This window comes from Barbus barbus, assembly GCF_936440315.1.
Source record: "Barbus barbus genome assembly, chromosome: 7".
NCBI lineage: Eukaryota > Metazoa > Chordata > Actinopteri > Cypriniformes > Cyprinidae > Barbus > Barbus barbus.
Window position 1 is genome coordinate 27,821,198 of NC_136735.1, and position 15,774 is coordinate 27,836,971.

Genomic DNA, 15,774 nt, shown 5'->3' on the forward strand with positions numbered 1-15,774 from the left:
GAGTTCTATTAAATTAACATTTTTCAAAAAGGAACACAATACATAAAAGAAGCACATTAGCCCTCACAAAACCCTCTCACAGTGCAAAATCACTCTCTTTGTTTCTTAAATGCGGCATTTCATATAAGGACCTTTTCAAATCCCTCCTGACATTCTCTCTTTCTCTCTAAGTCTCGTCCCATTTAGCATGCACAGCGGGTAGGCTGCGCCCTCCCCTTAACTGACAGAATCAGACTACATGACATTTTGCTGCAATGCACTTCCCACACACACATACACACAAAACTAACATTCATACCTTCTCACAAATTGGGCTGTTGTCATTGGCATCCAAGACCTTGACTTCAACCACAGCCTTGGCTGTGAAGGTCCCGTCAGTGGCCGTAATGTTCAGCAAGTAATTGTCCTTCTCCTCCCTGTCGAGAGGCTTCCGCACCGAGACCTTCCACTCGCCTTGAGTATGCTCAATGCCAAACTGCCCTAAGGTGTCTCCACCTTCAGAGAGCACACATGAGAAATGTCAGTCAAACTAATGAATGTGAATGGCAGATAAAATGACTATTTATTTGTGTGGTTTGCTGTTGTAAGTGCAGTAGCTACAGCAATGGCTCAATTTATAACTGCTTTTATTTCACAAGTTACTGTGAGATATCTGTGCAATGTGTCCACAGCATTCATGAAGCTTCACTTCTTGTTTGCTTGGACTTCACAATATTAACACAAAGCATCTATGTAAATAAGTGGCAGTGTGACTTGTTATGCCAATATCTGTCATCACTCTACGATTAGGCGAAGACAAGTGGATGTAATGAGACCGTTCTCTGCCAGAAAGTGCTCATCTCATCTCACGCTTGGCATCGATGTTCGCGTTAATTAATTATCACCAGGGCTGAAACATTCTTGCTTTGTTTCAAAAGTGTCATTGGGAAAATTATCCATATCTATAATCTCATGACAATTTTATAGCACATCATAGGATATTTTGCTTTAGCTGTAAGTGGTTTCCCAAAGATTATTAATTGCTGGTACTATAAATTACTCCATCAAACACAACTGAAATGAAAATGTTGGTATGCAACTGCTAAATTTAAATTAGAAGTACAAAATCAACATAAGACCTACCTGTGATAAAGTAGTTGATTTGCTTGTTACTTTCCTCTGTGTCCAGGTCTGTAGTGCTAAGAATGGCAATGACTCCACTAGGTGGGTCATCTTCGCTTACTGTGCCCTTATAGATCTCTGCTGTGAACCTTGGTGGGTTGTCATTCACATCTACCACTGTGACATCCACCTTGGTACTGGCCATCAGCTGGACTCTGTCTCCGCGGTCAGTGGCTAAGACTGAAACAATGTACTTGTTTTTCTTCTCACGGTCAAGTTCCTTTAATGTGGTAATCCATCCAGTTTCACTGTTGATGGCAAACAATTCTGCAATGTCCCTTGTCTCTTGGTTGGAATCGAGATTGTAAACCACATGGCCATTAGTGCCTGAGTCAAAGTCTGTGGCCTTTACCTGTATAACAGAGGTGCCACCTGGGAGATTCTCCACAATGAAAGCTTCATAAGGGTTTGACTCAAAGAGCGGTTGATTATCATTGACATCCTTGACCTGGATACTGATGTCCACAGCGGAGACAACTTTGTTACCATCATATTCGCTTTGTGCTTGTAGGGTTAGCTGATACCATTTGGTGCTCTCGTGGTCAAGCTTCTTCTCCAGCTTCAAAGATCCTGAGCTGGGGTCAACCACAAATACCTCATCTTGGTTGCTCTCAGGAGTATTCCCTTTCACCAAACTGTAAAAGACTGGCTGATCACTTTCGGCCTGAATGACATCTATTTCTGAACCAAGAGGAAGATCTTCATCTATGGCAAACCTGTAGTGGGATTCTATGAACTTTGGCACCGGGACCTCGGGAGCAAGAATCCTGACATAAACGGGAACGACAGAGGACTTGGCAGGATTTCCGCCATCTTTTGCTCGTACAAGAAACGTGTAGAGCTGGTTCTCCAATCCAATGAGGCTTTCCTTTGTTACAATGACACCACTAAACTGGTAGATTTCGAAATTCTCCTCAACATTGTCTGCGTCTCCTTCAATAGAATAGGTGATGTCTGCATTACTACCTTCATCCATGTCGGACGCTGCAATCTTAAGTATGGTTGTTCCTCTTGGCATGTCAGAAGCAACATTAACTCTGTAATCAGCAGCTCTGAACTGTGGGGCATTATCATTGATATCGGTTAAGATCACATTTACAGTGCAGAAGCCAACTTTGCCACCACCATCTTTAGCAATCAAAGAAATCGGAATTACTTTTTCCAGTGCATTCTCTCGGTCAAGACTCTCCAAAGTGTAGATCTCTCCATTTTCAGAGATTGAGAACTTGTCTTTTGCAATGTCATTGACTATATGATAAGTGAGTCTTCCATATGTACCAGAGTCCTCATCCGTTGCTTGAGCCTCAGCTACCAATGTTCCAACTGGTGAGTTCTCAAGAAGCTCAACCACATAATCCACCTGGTTGAATGTAGGATTGTGGAAGTTAGCACTAATAACATTGACCTTCACAATAGCTGAACTTCTGAATACACCATCTGATACAGATACATTGATGTTGTAGAGGGACTCCATATGGGGTTTCCGGTGGTTTGATATGACTATAGCCCCAGTGTTTGGATCCATTGCAAAGTTTTGCCTGTCATTTCCAGATATTATTGAGAATTCAAGTTTACCACTATCTGAGTTGTCAGCATCGGAAGCCTGAACCTGGGTGACAAAGTGGCCACGAGGTGCCAGTTCACTGACCGTAGCTTCATAGTCATTCTGTGAGAACACTGGAGTGTTGTCGTTAAGGTCTGTTACATCAATTAACACAATGACCTCACTGGAAAGGGCAGGTACTCCACCATCAACTGCTCTAATTATCAGCTTATGTGAGGGTTTTTCTTCATGGTCAAGCATCTGAGTTGTCCAAATTGTGCCTGTGTCACGATCAATGCTAAAGTAATCAGAGCTCTTATCTTTATCTTCAACGATCTGATAAAAGAGCACTTGGTTGTTACCAGTATCAGCATCAGTAGCTGAGACTTGCAATACGGAAGTCCCGATCACTGATGCTTCTGAAAGACTTGCATTGTACAGTTTGGAATGGAACAGAGGAGTGTTGTCATTAACATCTTCCAAGATTACGTCAACAAAGACTTCAGCTTTGGCACCAGTTAGCGAGTCGGTGGCCCTTACGCTGAGTTTATAGGCTGGGTGGCTCTCGAAATCCAAAGGCTTTACAACCTGAATGACGCCAGTATTGAAGTTGATGGAGAACTGATTAAGAGGATCCCCTTCTGTGATTGTGTACACTATTCTAGGGCCTTCGGAGTCATTAGCCTGGATGTGTACAATAGGTGTTAGTAACGGTATGTTCTCTGGGATCTCCAGACTATAGAAGGCTTTCTCAAACACAGGCATTGCTTTGTTTACAACCATTATTGGCACTTCAACAGATGAGGAAAGTGCGGGTTCACCTCCATCTCTGGCTACAACGGTGATTACAAATTCAGTGTTAAGGGAGTCTTTCTCAAGTTTCTTTGTTAATGAGATTTCACCATCCATGCTGATATAAACAAACTCATTTAGCTCCTGAAGATGGAAGTTGATCTCAGCATTTCTGTCAACATCTGCATCAACCGCAGTCACTTTTGTGATGATGTGACCCACTTCTGTGTCAACCTGCACCAGTGCCTGATAGGGTAAATTGACAAACATAGGTGGGTTGTCATTGACATCCTCGATAACCACAGTGACAAGGACGTGGGCTATGTCTGATGACTTGTCTTCTCTGGTCACCTCCACCACAATATCAAATATGCCTTGCTCTTCTCGATCAAAGGGTATGCCTGTAGAAGAGAGTACTCCTGATGTACGGCTTATTGTGAATCTCTTATCAGGGTTCAAAATGGTATAAAACAAAGGTTCATTTACTTGGTTTCCCACTGCAACTATTACAGCTAAAGTCTTCTTCTCTAAGAAATTTTCTGGTACAGAGGCCTTGTATGATTCTTGGGTGAACCTCAGAGTGCTCTCCTTATTCTCTCTGACATTTATTTTTACCAAAGCTGTTTTAGAAAACCTGCCATCAGACACCCTTACTCTGAGCTCATACCTGCTTCTAAGCTGAGTGACATTTTGAATAGTGATAACCCCTGTGACTGGGTCCATTTTAAACTTCTCTCCAATATTGCCTTCAACAATAGAGTAAAAGAGCCTTGAATTTGGACCTGAGTCTGCATCTGTGGCATTGATTGTGATCACTTCCACTCCTTTGTAAGTTGGCACTAAGACTGTGGTTTCATATAGATCTTGGTTGAACTGAGGCGGGCAGTCATTGACGTCCAGGATCTCAATAGTCACGTTAGCAGCCTTCTCTGCAAAATGACGGGGGATTCCCATGTCGTGGACTTGTACAGAAAAGGAAAACACAGATCTTTGCTCGTAATCCAATTCGCTGATGGTTCGGATTGCACCAGTACTAGAGTCGATGGCAAAGTAATTATGGGCAAATGGCTCAACAATCTGATAGACCAGTCTAGAGTTAGCATCATGGTCAGTGTCTAAAGCACGGATGACAAGTGGTGTGTTGTCTTTGGTGAGGACTACACTGTTCACTGGAGAAGACTCGCTGACCATTCCAGTGAACTCATCTTGAATAAATATAGGTGCATTATCATTCTCATCCTTCAAGTGAATCAGCAGAGTAGTGTTACTAGCCAGACCGGCCATGTTGGTTCCCTGAATGGTTAGTTTGTATGATGGAATAATCTCGTAATCCAAAACTGAATGGGTCACAACCACTCCAGAGTTGGGGTTAATATCAAATGCTCCATTCACATTTCCATCTTTGATCTGATAGAACACTGATGATTGGCTGTTGGCAGTAACTAGACTCACAAAGGCTCCAGGTACAGCGGTTTCACTGACTTCAGCAGAAAACTCCTTCTCTTCAAATTTAGGGATGGCATTGTCAGAAATAGTGACAGTTATGTCAACAGCAGCAGTAGCACTAAGTGGTGATGTGCCTTTGTCAGAGGCTTTCACGGTTAGCTCAAATCGGTTCTTGTTGCTACGGTCCAGCTCCTTCGCCACAGCGATGGTGCCCAGGATAGGATCAATAGCAAATGAATTTGCCACGTTTCCTAGGAAGGAATATGACAAAGATGCATCAAACACTTGCTAAAAGGTTTAGATTTTAATTTTCAGAACTCGTTAATTAAAACATTTTGTGTCAAACTGCATTAAAGAATAAATTTAATAAAAAAAACATGGATGCATTTATTTAAAGTAAAAATTACAAACATTTAGTTTGTTTCGATTTATCTATAATTAATATTTGAGTTTGTCAAAGAAAGTAAGCATCTATATTGTCTTAGACTAATCAGCTGCCTGAGCGTCAGTCATTCAGTATGTGCCCTGAACAATGTTTGCTGTCTCATACACACACACACACACACATACACAGTACATTTCAACAGTACATTTCAATTAGCTTCTGTAATCTCAGACATTTCAAATATGTGCATTCTCAAAAGGCCATTTGGCGTCATATCTGGGCTATGCTCTGCTTTCAAAACTCTCACAGTTTGGTAGACTGCAGGACCCTTGGCTGCCACATTCAACATCTCCCACGTTTTTAACTCTAAGTGACCAGCACTGGCCACTCCTGTGGATCTCTTAGCAATATCCCATGTTAAAACAAAGAAGACAGGATAGGCTTAAGCTTTGTGTGTTTCTAATTACTATTGGCTTTCGCATGTTCAGACATTTCACAAATCATATGTATACAATGTGTAGTTTCCTGGACAAATTGGATAAAAGTCAAAAGCAATCAATCAGATGGATTACCTGACTCAATGCTATAGATGATCTCAGCATTCTGCCCTTTGTCTTTGTCAAGAGCAGAGACCTGAAGCACTGCAGAGCCAATCGCAGCAGACTCAAATACACGGCCCACATACGGTGAACCAGAGAACCAAGGTGCATTGTCATTGGTGTCCTGCACATTTACAATGACACGCACCAGGTTCCGCTTCACAGGAATGTCCTGATCTCGTACCTGCAATGTGGAGGGCAGAGGAAGGGGTATATAAAGCAATTCTCCAGTAATTTCAACACTTTAGTAACAAGCTTATGTGAAACACATAAAACACTTTACATTCAGGAGATTCACCAATGTGTCGATTGAATTAAAGAGAAAACAAACTGCCAGGATAGTTATGGTGAAAGATGGCTGACTGGCTAACATTTCTAAATCAGACAGAAAAATCAATTGGACAGATGATGCTGTAAAGCATGTAGCAGACCACATGATCTTACCATGACAGTTAGTGTATGTTGGTGCATGGTTTCATGGTCTAGTCTCTCTGCAGTGTACAACACCCCGGTTCCAGGATCTAGTCTGAACTTTCGTAGACTGAATGGGTCAGTGCTACTGAGGAGGGTGTAGGTTAGCTTGTTCTTCTCATCCTGGTCTGTAGCCGTAATCCGTAACACCTCTGTGTCAGGTGGGGTATCTTCAGGGACATTCACTTCATACTTAGACTTAGAGAACTGAGGGCGATGATTGTTGGTGTCGATCACTTTAATAAGAACCTGAAAAAACAAACAATAAGTAAATCATTTAGAAACTGTAAGGCCTTGTTTGATGATCTAGTTACAGTGGGACAGTTACTTTTAATGAATAATAACAGCAAGCACGCTTCATTTGAAGTTTTTGAAGTGTATTACTATGATAACATGATTGGTATTCTGTAATGATAACAGAGATCACTATAAGTAGGCTAAAAGAAACCGAGCAAGAGAATAAATGTGTCCTAAATGTATCAATGCTCTTAAAAGATTCATTGGCAAAACTCTGGAACATATCTGTTAATTTACAAAATAGAGAGAGAGAGAGAGAGAGAGAGAGAGAGAGAGAGATCAGTAGGTCAGTAAGGACAGGCCAGTTTAACAACCATACAGTGATTAATGAGGTTGACTAGTGAGTTTATCTATATTTTGTTATGCGTTACTGCAAATTATTTCAAAAGGATGAATTAAAAGACAAAACCTCACATCTCTGTGTCTGTCAGCTCAGGTAAATCCTCACAGGTAAGCTGTGTGTCATTCTCTTTACAGCTCCACCACTAGTCATCAAAGCACCGCTTTTGTAACGAATGAATTGCTTTCAACCTTTCTATACAATTACTACTAGACTTCAAATAACCTGCTGTGAGCAAGGTTTTGTATAATCTGCAGGTCACATTAAATGTAATGCTGCGCTGTCTGATCAATGTTAAGTTCACATGATTCATATATTAAACACTTCTTTAACACATATTAGTCAACTACTAGTTGTTCAGACTATACATAGACTAGTTAATTTAAAAAAAATAGCACATCATGACACTGAACTTATGTTTGCCATCTTAGACCTCAGGGGTTTAGAACTCTTATCACAGCTGCTTTGATATTAACCAGATCAAACCTGTAATAATTTAAATGCCTGGTTACTTATGACTTACATTCAGCAATGAATGTTAAAAACCCAGCATGAATTCAAATGAGTTGTGGCTGCTTCTGATAACACTGCATGTTGACATTTTCTTTGGTTACAAATTATTGTATCGTGAATGTACAAGGATGTGTTTCATTAACAGTTTAAAGTCCTACAGTGAGTGAAATGCCAAGGTTATTCCGCTGCATACCCACATGGAAAGAACCTATATGAGGATATATGCGCATATATGAAACCTATATGCAGTATATATGCACATATATGATAACATATATGCTGCATATATGCATATATATGCCACATATAGGCAAAATTGAGGTGCATATAAAGGCCATATAGGGCTCCTGTATTGCTTCTTTATATCCACATATAAGCCCTATATGTACATGTAAATGTAAATTTCGACATTTTGGGCTTTTATTTATGTTGTCTAGCAGCTATGGATTTTAATAATTTTACTAATATATAGGTAAACATATAGGTGCATATATGCACACATATATATACATGCATATATGTACCTATATAGGTACATGTATGCACGTATATGTGTACATATATGTACGCATATATGTGTACATATATGTGCATATATGTACATATATGTACATATATTATAGGAAAACGGCCAATTTTATATATGTCACATATATTAAAAACATATATCAAAACCTATATTAAAACATATATGTTTATATAGGTTATTTCCGTGTGGGTTATGAGTGTTTTGACTTTTTAGCAATTCTCAATACACACTTCTTGTACATAGGATAATGCAGTAATATCATTTATGAGCTGTCATTCTGAGACAAAAACAAACAAACAAAAAAACACATAAACTGTGTTCACTCATTTATAATCTTTTATTTTTTCATCCATCCATTTATTTGCATTCTGGGTGAGGATTAGTGAGTGGACAGGAAGCTCCACACTCCACACCAAAGCAGTTAGAATTGATGTGTAAAATGAGTGTGTGCTTAAATAATCTGTCTTCATACAATCAGACACGCTTTTATAAAGCCAGGATGAGAACAAAGAAGGTGAAATGCATTGGATCGTTAAAGTTAGACATGCATGCCAGCCATCAGGGGGCGCTGTTTTACTCCGTGGATCCACTGATTCAAACCAGAATCCTCACAAATGGATTGGCCACATATGTGTCCCACTAGTCTCATATGTTTTCAAGTGACTGGTCAGGAGTGAAAGTTGGAATATGTTGGACAGTTCTGGTATATCACAGAGTTATAATGAATGAATGAATTACATAGCAGCAACCATAAAAAAGTGCACCATCTAGAAAGCCTGATGCTAGCCTTATGCATTATTTGCATCGTATTTGCATCATATTCACAAACATCTGAGATTCTCATATACCCTAAACTTGGGATGAGTGACTGTGCTACAGTCATATGTCAATAAATATTAATACATTAGAACCTTATCAATATATTATAGATGTGCACATAATCCTAATTGATAATATAGTTCAATACATTTCTGAGGGCTCAATTACAGAAGAAGCAGGTCTTCTAAACAAGCTGAGGAAAAGCTTCTAAATCACTCTGAGAAATACACAGCGTGTAAGTGTTTTAATGTTTTTAAAAGGCAATTTATTTCTATGATGACAAGCTGAATTTTCAGTGTCACACGATTCTTCAGAAATCATTCTAATTTGATAATTTGATGGTGATGAAACATTTCTTATTAACATCACAGTTGAAAAGAGTTTTTTGAAATAGAGTTTTTAAACTGTAAAATCCTTGACTGTCACTTTTGATCAATGTAATGCATCCTTGTGGAATGAAAGTCTTAAAAAAAAAAAAAATCTTACCGACCCCAAACTTAAATATAAAAAATATAATTTAGAATAAAACAATATATCTTTGATGTCTTAAAAATATTAGTAATAGTTTTGAATACTTCACAAAACATAATTGCTGTCAAATCCTTATTTCTCTTTGGAACATATATTTCTCAACCATGTTAGACAAATACAGCCAAAAATAAAATTTGAAAAAAAAAAATCTTAGCTGTTAGCTGACACTTGCTCTCAGCTCAAGATTAGCCCATGTGGGTGTGTGAGTGTGAGCAACACTCACACTTGTCCTGACAGCATCAGCACGTCCCCTGTCCCTGAAGAACATGTTTGGTTTTATCGAATGCCAAAGGTCGGGGAAGAGAAATCTTTGCCTTTTTTTTCTCTCTTCTCTTGCCTTCTTTCTCACACCTTACCCTGGCGACGTGCCGCCTGGCCCTGGCAGCCTCGCTTTTTTTTGTAAATCATGCCAGCACAGACAGTCAACTGAAAGCACCGGTGTAAATAGATGAAGCTAGTAGCTTGTATCTATTTATATCCTCCTTGGTTTCAATGATGCTTTAGAATCAGCACGACAGGCTTCATGACTGTAATGTAAATGTATGGCGGAAAAGAAAACTCAAAGGAGCTCCACTAATGTCTAACACACACAGAGAAAGAAGGACAGATGGACGGATTCTAGAGGAAGTGGTGAGTGAGGGAGTGATTAAAGGAAAAGATCAGAGAGTGTGAATGACAGATGAAGAAGGATGCGTGTGTGAAAGACAGAAAAGGAGAAAGATGAGGAACAGAAGTGAGGCACAAGAAGTAAGAGCAAGAGAGTGAGAAAAGCAGAAAGGACTGTAACACTATATGAAAATGAGCTCTGTATGTGTGAAAGTGATATATATATATATATATATATATATATATATATATATATATATATATATATTGTGACGAGTCGGCTGCCTCCCCCCTGTCCATCATCACCACCCCGTCCCGTATTCGCCGCCCTTCACCAGGCTCCCGACGGGAGTGGGTGTGTGAGAGAGGAGGGGCGCTGAACACGCAGGGCTGGCGGCGTGTGATGAGGCGCACCTGACGTGAATAGAGCCTCATCACCGCCGCTGTTTAAACGCCGAGTGCGCCTCTCCTCGGGAGACCGGTCTCTTCCCCGTGCATGCACGCTGGTGTCCTCGTGGGTCCAGGAAGGGTGCGTCGAGGAGGACTGCCGCACCCGTTAGGCGGCTGACGGGCCAGGATGCCGGGCCGTCGAGTCCCCCAGAAGCGCCGGGACCATAGGAGATGGAAGGAGCTGCGCAAGAGACGCCGCCGCCACTCGCTCCCGGTCCCGAGAGGGGAGTGCGTGCGGCCACCGGACTCCGCCCCTTCCCTGGACCCTTCCCTGACGAACACTACCCTCCTTCACTAGCCCCGCGGCACAGCGAGGACACCAGGTTCCCTGTTTATTTGGACACTTTTCCCCTTGGACACTTTATTTTCCCTTTTTATTGTTTAATAAAAACCTCTCCGAGGCTTGACGCCACACCCACTGTGTCTGTCGTTTGCTCCTCCCGCCACAATATATATATATATATATATATACACACATACATCAGATGATCCCTGAGGGGGGCTATTCCAGAAGCTAGCAGCCTACTATTGAAGAGAAATTCCTGTTATAAACTCCTACCACTTACAATGTGCATGCAAACGCATTACCTCCCACACATGGACATCCGATAGACTGGGTTAAAACATCTCAGATACAATAATATATATATATATATATATATATATATATATATATACTCTTCATATATATATATATATATATATATATATATATATATATATATATATATTGGCAACAACAACAGCAACATGGAACATACCAGTGTTACTTTTAGAAAGAGATGTAAATTTAGACTTCAGACTAAATTGCATTTTAAAATTGGTCACATTTTAGGCTTTTTGAAAGTTGTTTCGCTTTGCAGCTGTAATCCAATTTGCTCAGCTGATTTCTAATGCTTGACCCTTGTGGCCGCCTCAATACCTTGTTTGTCTCAAGCAGGGTGTTACTCAATCAAAAGCCTGCACATACCTTGAAAACTCTCTCATGCAATTACATGCATGCTATGGATTTAACATCTTTATTGTGCCAGGGACATAGGTATTTGTGGTGTGCACAGTTATTGTTCTGAAAGGTTGGTGTCAGTAATTTTTTTCTGCAAAACTGATACTTTTGTTCAGTAAGGACGCATTAAATTGACCAAAAGTCCCAGTAAAAACATTTACAATTTTACAACAAAAAAAAGTTCACATTCGCACAACAATTTTCACTAACAAATGTAAGTAGAGCCTTGAGTTATCCAGTAATTTTCGTCTAAGGAAAAACCCAATGATGGATATTGTTCTCAAGAGCGCTGCCTCAAAACAAGAGTAAGAAATCACAGGCAGAAATGGGCACTGTTCACCCAGATCCCCATATTTCTTTGTATGTGACATGTCTTAGGGAAAATGACTTTGCCACAGTCGCAAACACATAGAGTTGCCACACATTCTCTCAGAAGGCCTAAAATAGGATTACACCCAGCATACATTTTCCTCCCCCTCTGCATTCTTTTCTTCCCTTCCAAAATAATCATAATCCCTCATTGCCTGTCTGAAATGTGGTGCTTTTGTTAAGATTGGGGTGAAAGAGAGATAAAAAGTGTGGAGATAAATGGCAAAAACAATGAAAATAGAGCATGGAGAAGGTCTGACAAGCCCATGTGGAATACACATGACTTTGATTTAAACAAAGATATGCGGCTCCACGAGGAGTAGAGAGCTAATCGCTTCAGGAGAGGGTCACTAGACATACAAAGGCAAAAGCAGAGCCTGAATACAGATTTGTGATTAAAAATGTGTGTTAGTCGGGTTGCAAGAGTAACAAATTCAAACAAATAAATAAAAGCCCCTCCTTGTCAACTGTAATCTGTTTAAGACTGTGTTTTCTTTCAAACACAACTGGCACATGATACTGTTGCAGATATACTCGCTGGATCACATGCTGAAATTGACTTTGGCTATGAGAAGCACTTGTTTTGGAACAGCTGCATCCAAATACAACAAGGTTCCAAACTCATTAGTTGGTCAATGAAGAAATCAAAGATGAAACAAGTTTCAAATGGGTTATATCACCCATCCATATTTCTCTTGCGTTGTAAGGCGAGATGAAAGCCCGCAGGTGTGTTTAATATCGTCTCTTTAATGTTTTAAAGGGCAAATATTTGCCTGATTTGTTCGTTTGGCCTCGTTTTCTTTCTAACACCTGCCTGAGCGTTTACAGAGGTATTTGAAAGTGTTGAGTATAAACTGACTTTTGTCATTACTAATTAGCCAACAGACTGAAAACTCCTGTCAGGGTGGTCTAATGTACCGAGGACGCCTGCAAAGGAAAAACAAACTGTCTTTCCTAGTCTAGTACAGTTAGACCAATACTGAGACACCTGGAAAATGTTAAAACAAGCTATAGATTCTGAAGTTTAATATATATATATTATAATTATAATTCTATTTAATATTTAGCAAAAAGAATATGATTTTCACACATTTTAATGAAACTTCTCTTTACTCTTGTGTCAAAGAATCTGTGTCATGCAAAAAATCTCTCTCATATATTATGAACGATATTATTAAGATTAAAAAACACAGACATTATAGTAATGAAAAGTCAAATGAATAAATTTTCAGTCATTTTAAGGACCAATTCTCTTTATTAATTAGTTGCTTATTAAGCATGTAAATTATTAGCATATTGGCTGTTTTTAGTACTTGTGAAGCACACATTAATGCCTTATTCTGCATGATCCTACCCCATACCTAAATTTAATAACTATTAATAAGCAGCAAATTTGGAGTTTATTAAGGCAAAAGTGTAGTTAGTAGTTAGTTAATAGTGAGAACTGGTCCCCAAACTAAAGTGTGTGACCACATTTTCTTCTTTTTTATGCAAAATATAAATTATGTTTTTCCCTTTGATTATGGAGTGAAATAAGAACCATATTTGTTTTGAGATTCACTCAAAAGTTTATCTGTTGTTGATTTTCATACTTACAAAAGGACTTTATATCAGTTTTTGTTGCAGGAGACTAAGAGTAGATCAGCTGACTGATCTGGATCACTGATCTAGAGCCAGTTTAATGTTCTTCATCAAAGCCTCAATCTTCATAGATCAACAAATTCAACTGAACCTCAAGCTGTAATGATTATAACCACATCAACATGATAAACCCAACACAAAAGAGTCACAACCCACAAAAATGTGTGCACAAGCAGGTCCAGCCAAAGCCAGATGCAGGGCACTGAAATCTGCACTCTGTGCCCTGTGAATGTGACAACTGTAACTGATTCGACTTGAAAGGTTTTAGGGCCCAACAATGGCTTTAGCTAAGCAGGGCTGATCGAGAGACGCTTTTAAGAGCTGCAGCCCAAAGACTCACAGTATCATGTCACTGTCTTTGTGTTTGGAAATTTCATCAATAAGAGGGAGGGAGAGTTGGATGGTGGGGGCTTCGGTTCAGGATATTTGTGGCGGTTAATTTTGCGTGCAGGAATGTATGTATGCGGTGGTATCATTGGCCACAGTGGTCTGCTTGATCACAAGAGAGTTCCGACAGAGTTGCCTAAACATATCCTAAGAGGGGGGTTGGGGAGGCGGTCACAATGCAGGCTCTGTTCGAGAGAGTGAGGGCACAAACACGGCCCTTAACCAGAGAGCCCCGTTCTTCAGTGACCTCTTTAGGACCATATGCAAAGATTTATTCACGATCCAACAGGAAATCAGCACATAAACAGCGCAGCCTGTTTGGAGATGATATAAATTATGTAGAGATGACCAGGGGCAATGTGTTTCACACTTATACCACTATAAATCTACCCATAGACCACTATAAATCTACCTGCTTAATCTTCTAGTTTAAAGAAGAATATATATATATATATATATATATATGGCTGTCAGTTTAACGCGTTTACTTAATTAGTAAAATAATGTGATTCAAATATTTTTACGCAGTTAACGCACTGGCCCCGCCCCAGACTTGTACATCATCTTACATTTTATATAGTTGACTGTTGACAAATATGATGTAGGGCAACAACTCCATGAATGCAGTTATGCCATAAAATTCTAAATATTGGTGCAAAAAAAAGTCCCTGTATGAGTTTTTGTCTCATATTTACATCATACGGTAAGCAATATCACACAAGCAGGGAGAGCAATATCACACGAGTGCTAATTTTGTCCTGAATACCACCAGTTTAAATGTGATTTTATACAACAGTTTAGTAAATAAGAAGTTGATATTGTGTTATATTTTAAACACAATATTATTGTTAGGGAAGCAGACTCACACAAAGCATCAGATGTAAACAGAATGAGTTTATTAACTGGGATGCTCACTCTTGACGGATTTTGTGTGAAGCAGGCTGGAGATCGCTGACGAGGAACGGAGGATCGAGCACAGACGAGGAGACAAGAGGTAAGTAATCTTCAAACAGGTAAGTAGCTGGTAAGCATAGAGAGTCCACTTATCGTGCAAACGAGAACGGACACTGAGTGCTGTGTGGTGTGTGTATTTGTAGCGGTGATCATGAGGTCTGAATGATGTGCAGGTGCGTTCAATTAGTATTCTGGTGAGGGTGTGCACTGTGATTGGTGAGTGAGCAGGACCGGCAGATCCGTAACATTACCTCCCCCTTCTGGAAGGTGCGTAATAGTAACAATGGGGAGGGGGGGGGGGGGGGGGGAGGGCGCCCTCGAGGCTGGTGCAGGGCAGGGACACTGGGGAAGCCTCCAGGGCAGGAGACTCGGGTGGCCATGGCGGAACTGGAGACTCGGGAGGCCATGGCGGATCAGGGAGCTTGGACGGCCATGGTGAGTCTGGGGGCTCAGGGAGCCCTGGTTGGCGTGGTGACTCGGGGAGTCCTGGCGGGACAATTTTTTTGGACCTCGATCGCGGAACCTTCCCCACGGCCACTATGGTTATCCAGACCAGGGGAATATAGCCCCCCCAAAAAAGTTTTTGGAGAAGTTCCCCTCTGGGGCCAGTTCATCAAACGAGACTGGACACTGAGTGCTGTGAGGTGTGTGTATTTGTAGCGGTGGTGATGAGGTCTGACTGATGTGCTGGTGCGTTCAATTAGTATTCTGGTGAGGGTGTGCGCTGTGATTGGTGAGTGAGCAGAACCGGCAGATCCGTGACTATTATGTGTTTTTGCTTAATTTTGCAGAGAACATATGGCAGAATTGTCAATTGCACGTCTCCGAGCAACACAGCGGTGTTTAGTGTTTAGTAAAATCAGTGTTTTGAACGAATCATGTGAACCAATGATTCAAAGGCCCATTTATGTTCCACAGTTTATGATAGGCCATTGTTT

General features: G+C 40.4%; 1 protein-coding gene across 2 annotated transcripts in view; it reads right to left on the bottom strand.

The window, feature by feature from the left end:
• The window catches only part of LOC306873023 (protocadherin Fat 1-like), an 85,263-nt gene that overhangs the window by 20,414 nt on the left and 49,075 nt on the right, over positions 1-15,774 (bottom strand). For both annotated transcript variants that reach the window (XM_079422015.1, XM_079422014.1), the window contains exons 8-11: positions 6,371-6,646; positions 5,900-6,110; positions 1,123-5,193; positions 299-495 (exon numbers count right to left, since the gene is read on the bottom strand). In XM_079422015.1, coding sequence (XP_079278141.1) covers positions 299-495; positions 1,123-5,193; positions 5,900-6,110; positions 6,371-6,646 — 4,755 coding nt within the window. The remainder of the gene's footprint in view (positions 1-298; positions 496-1,122; positions 5,194-5,899; positions 6,111-6,370; positions 6,647-15,774) is intronic.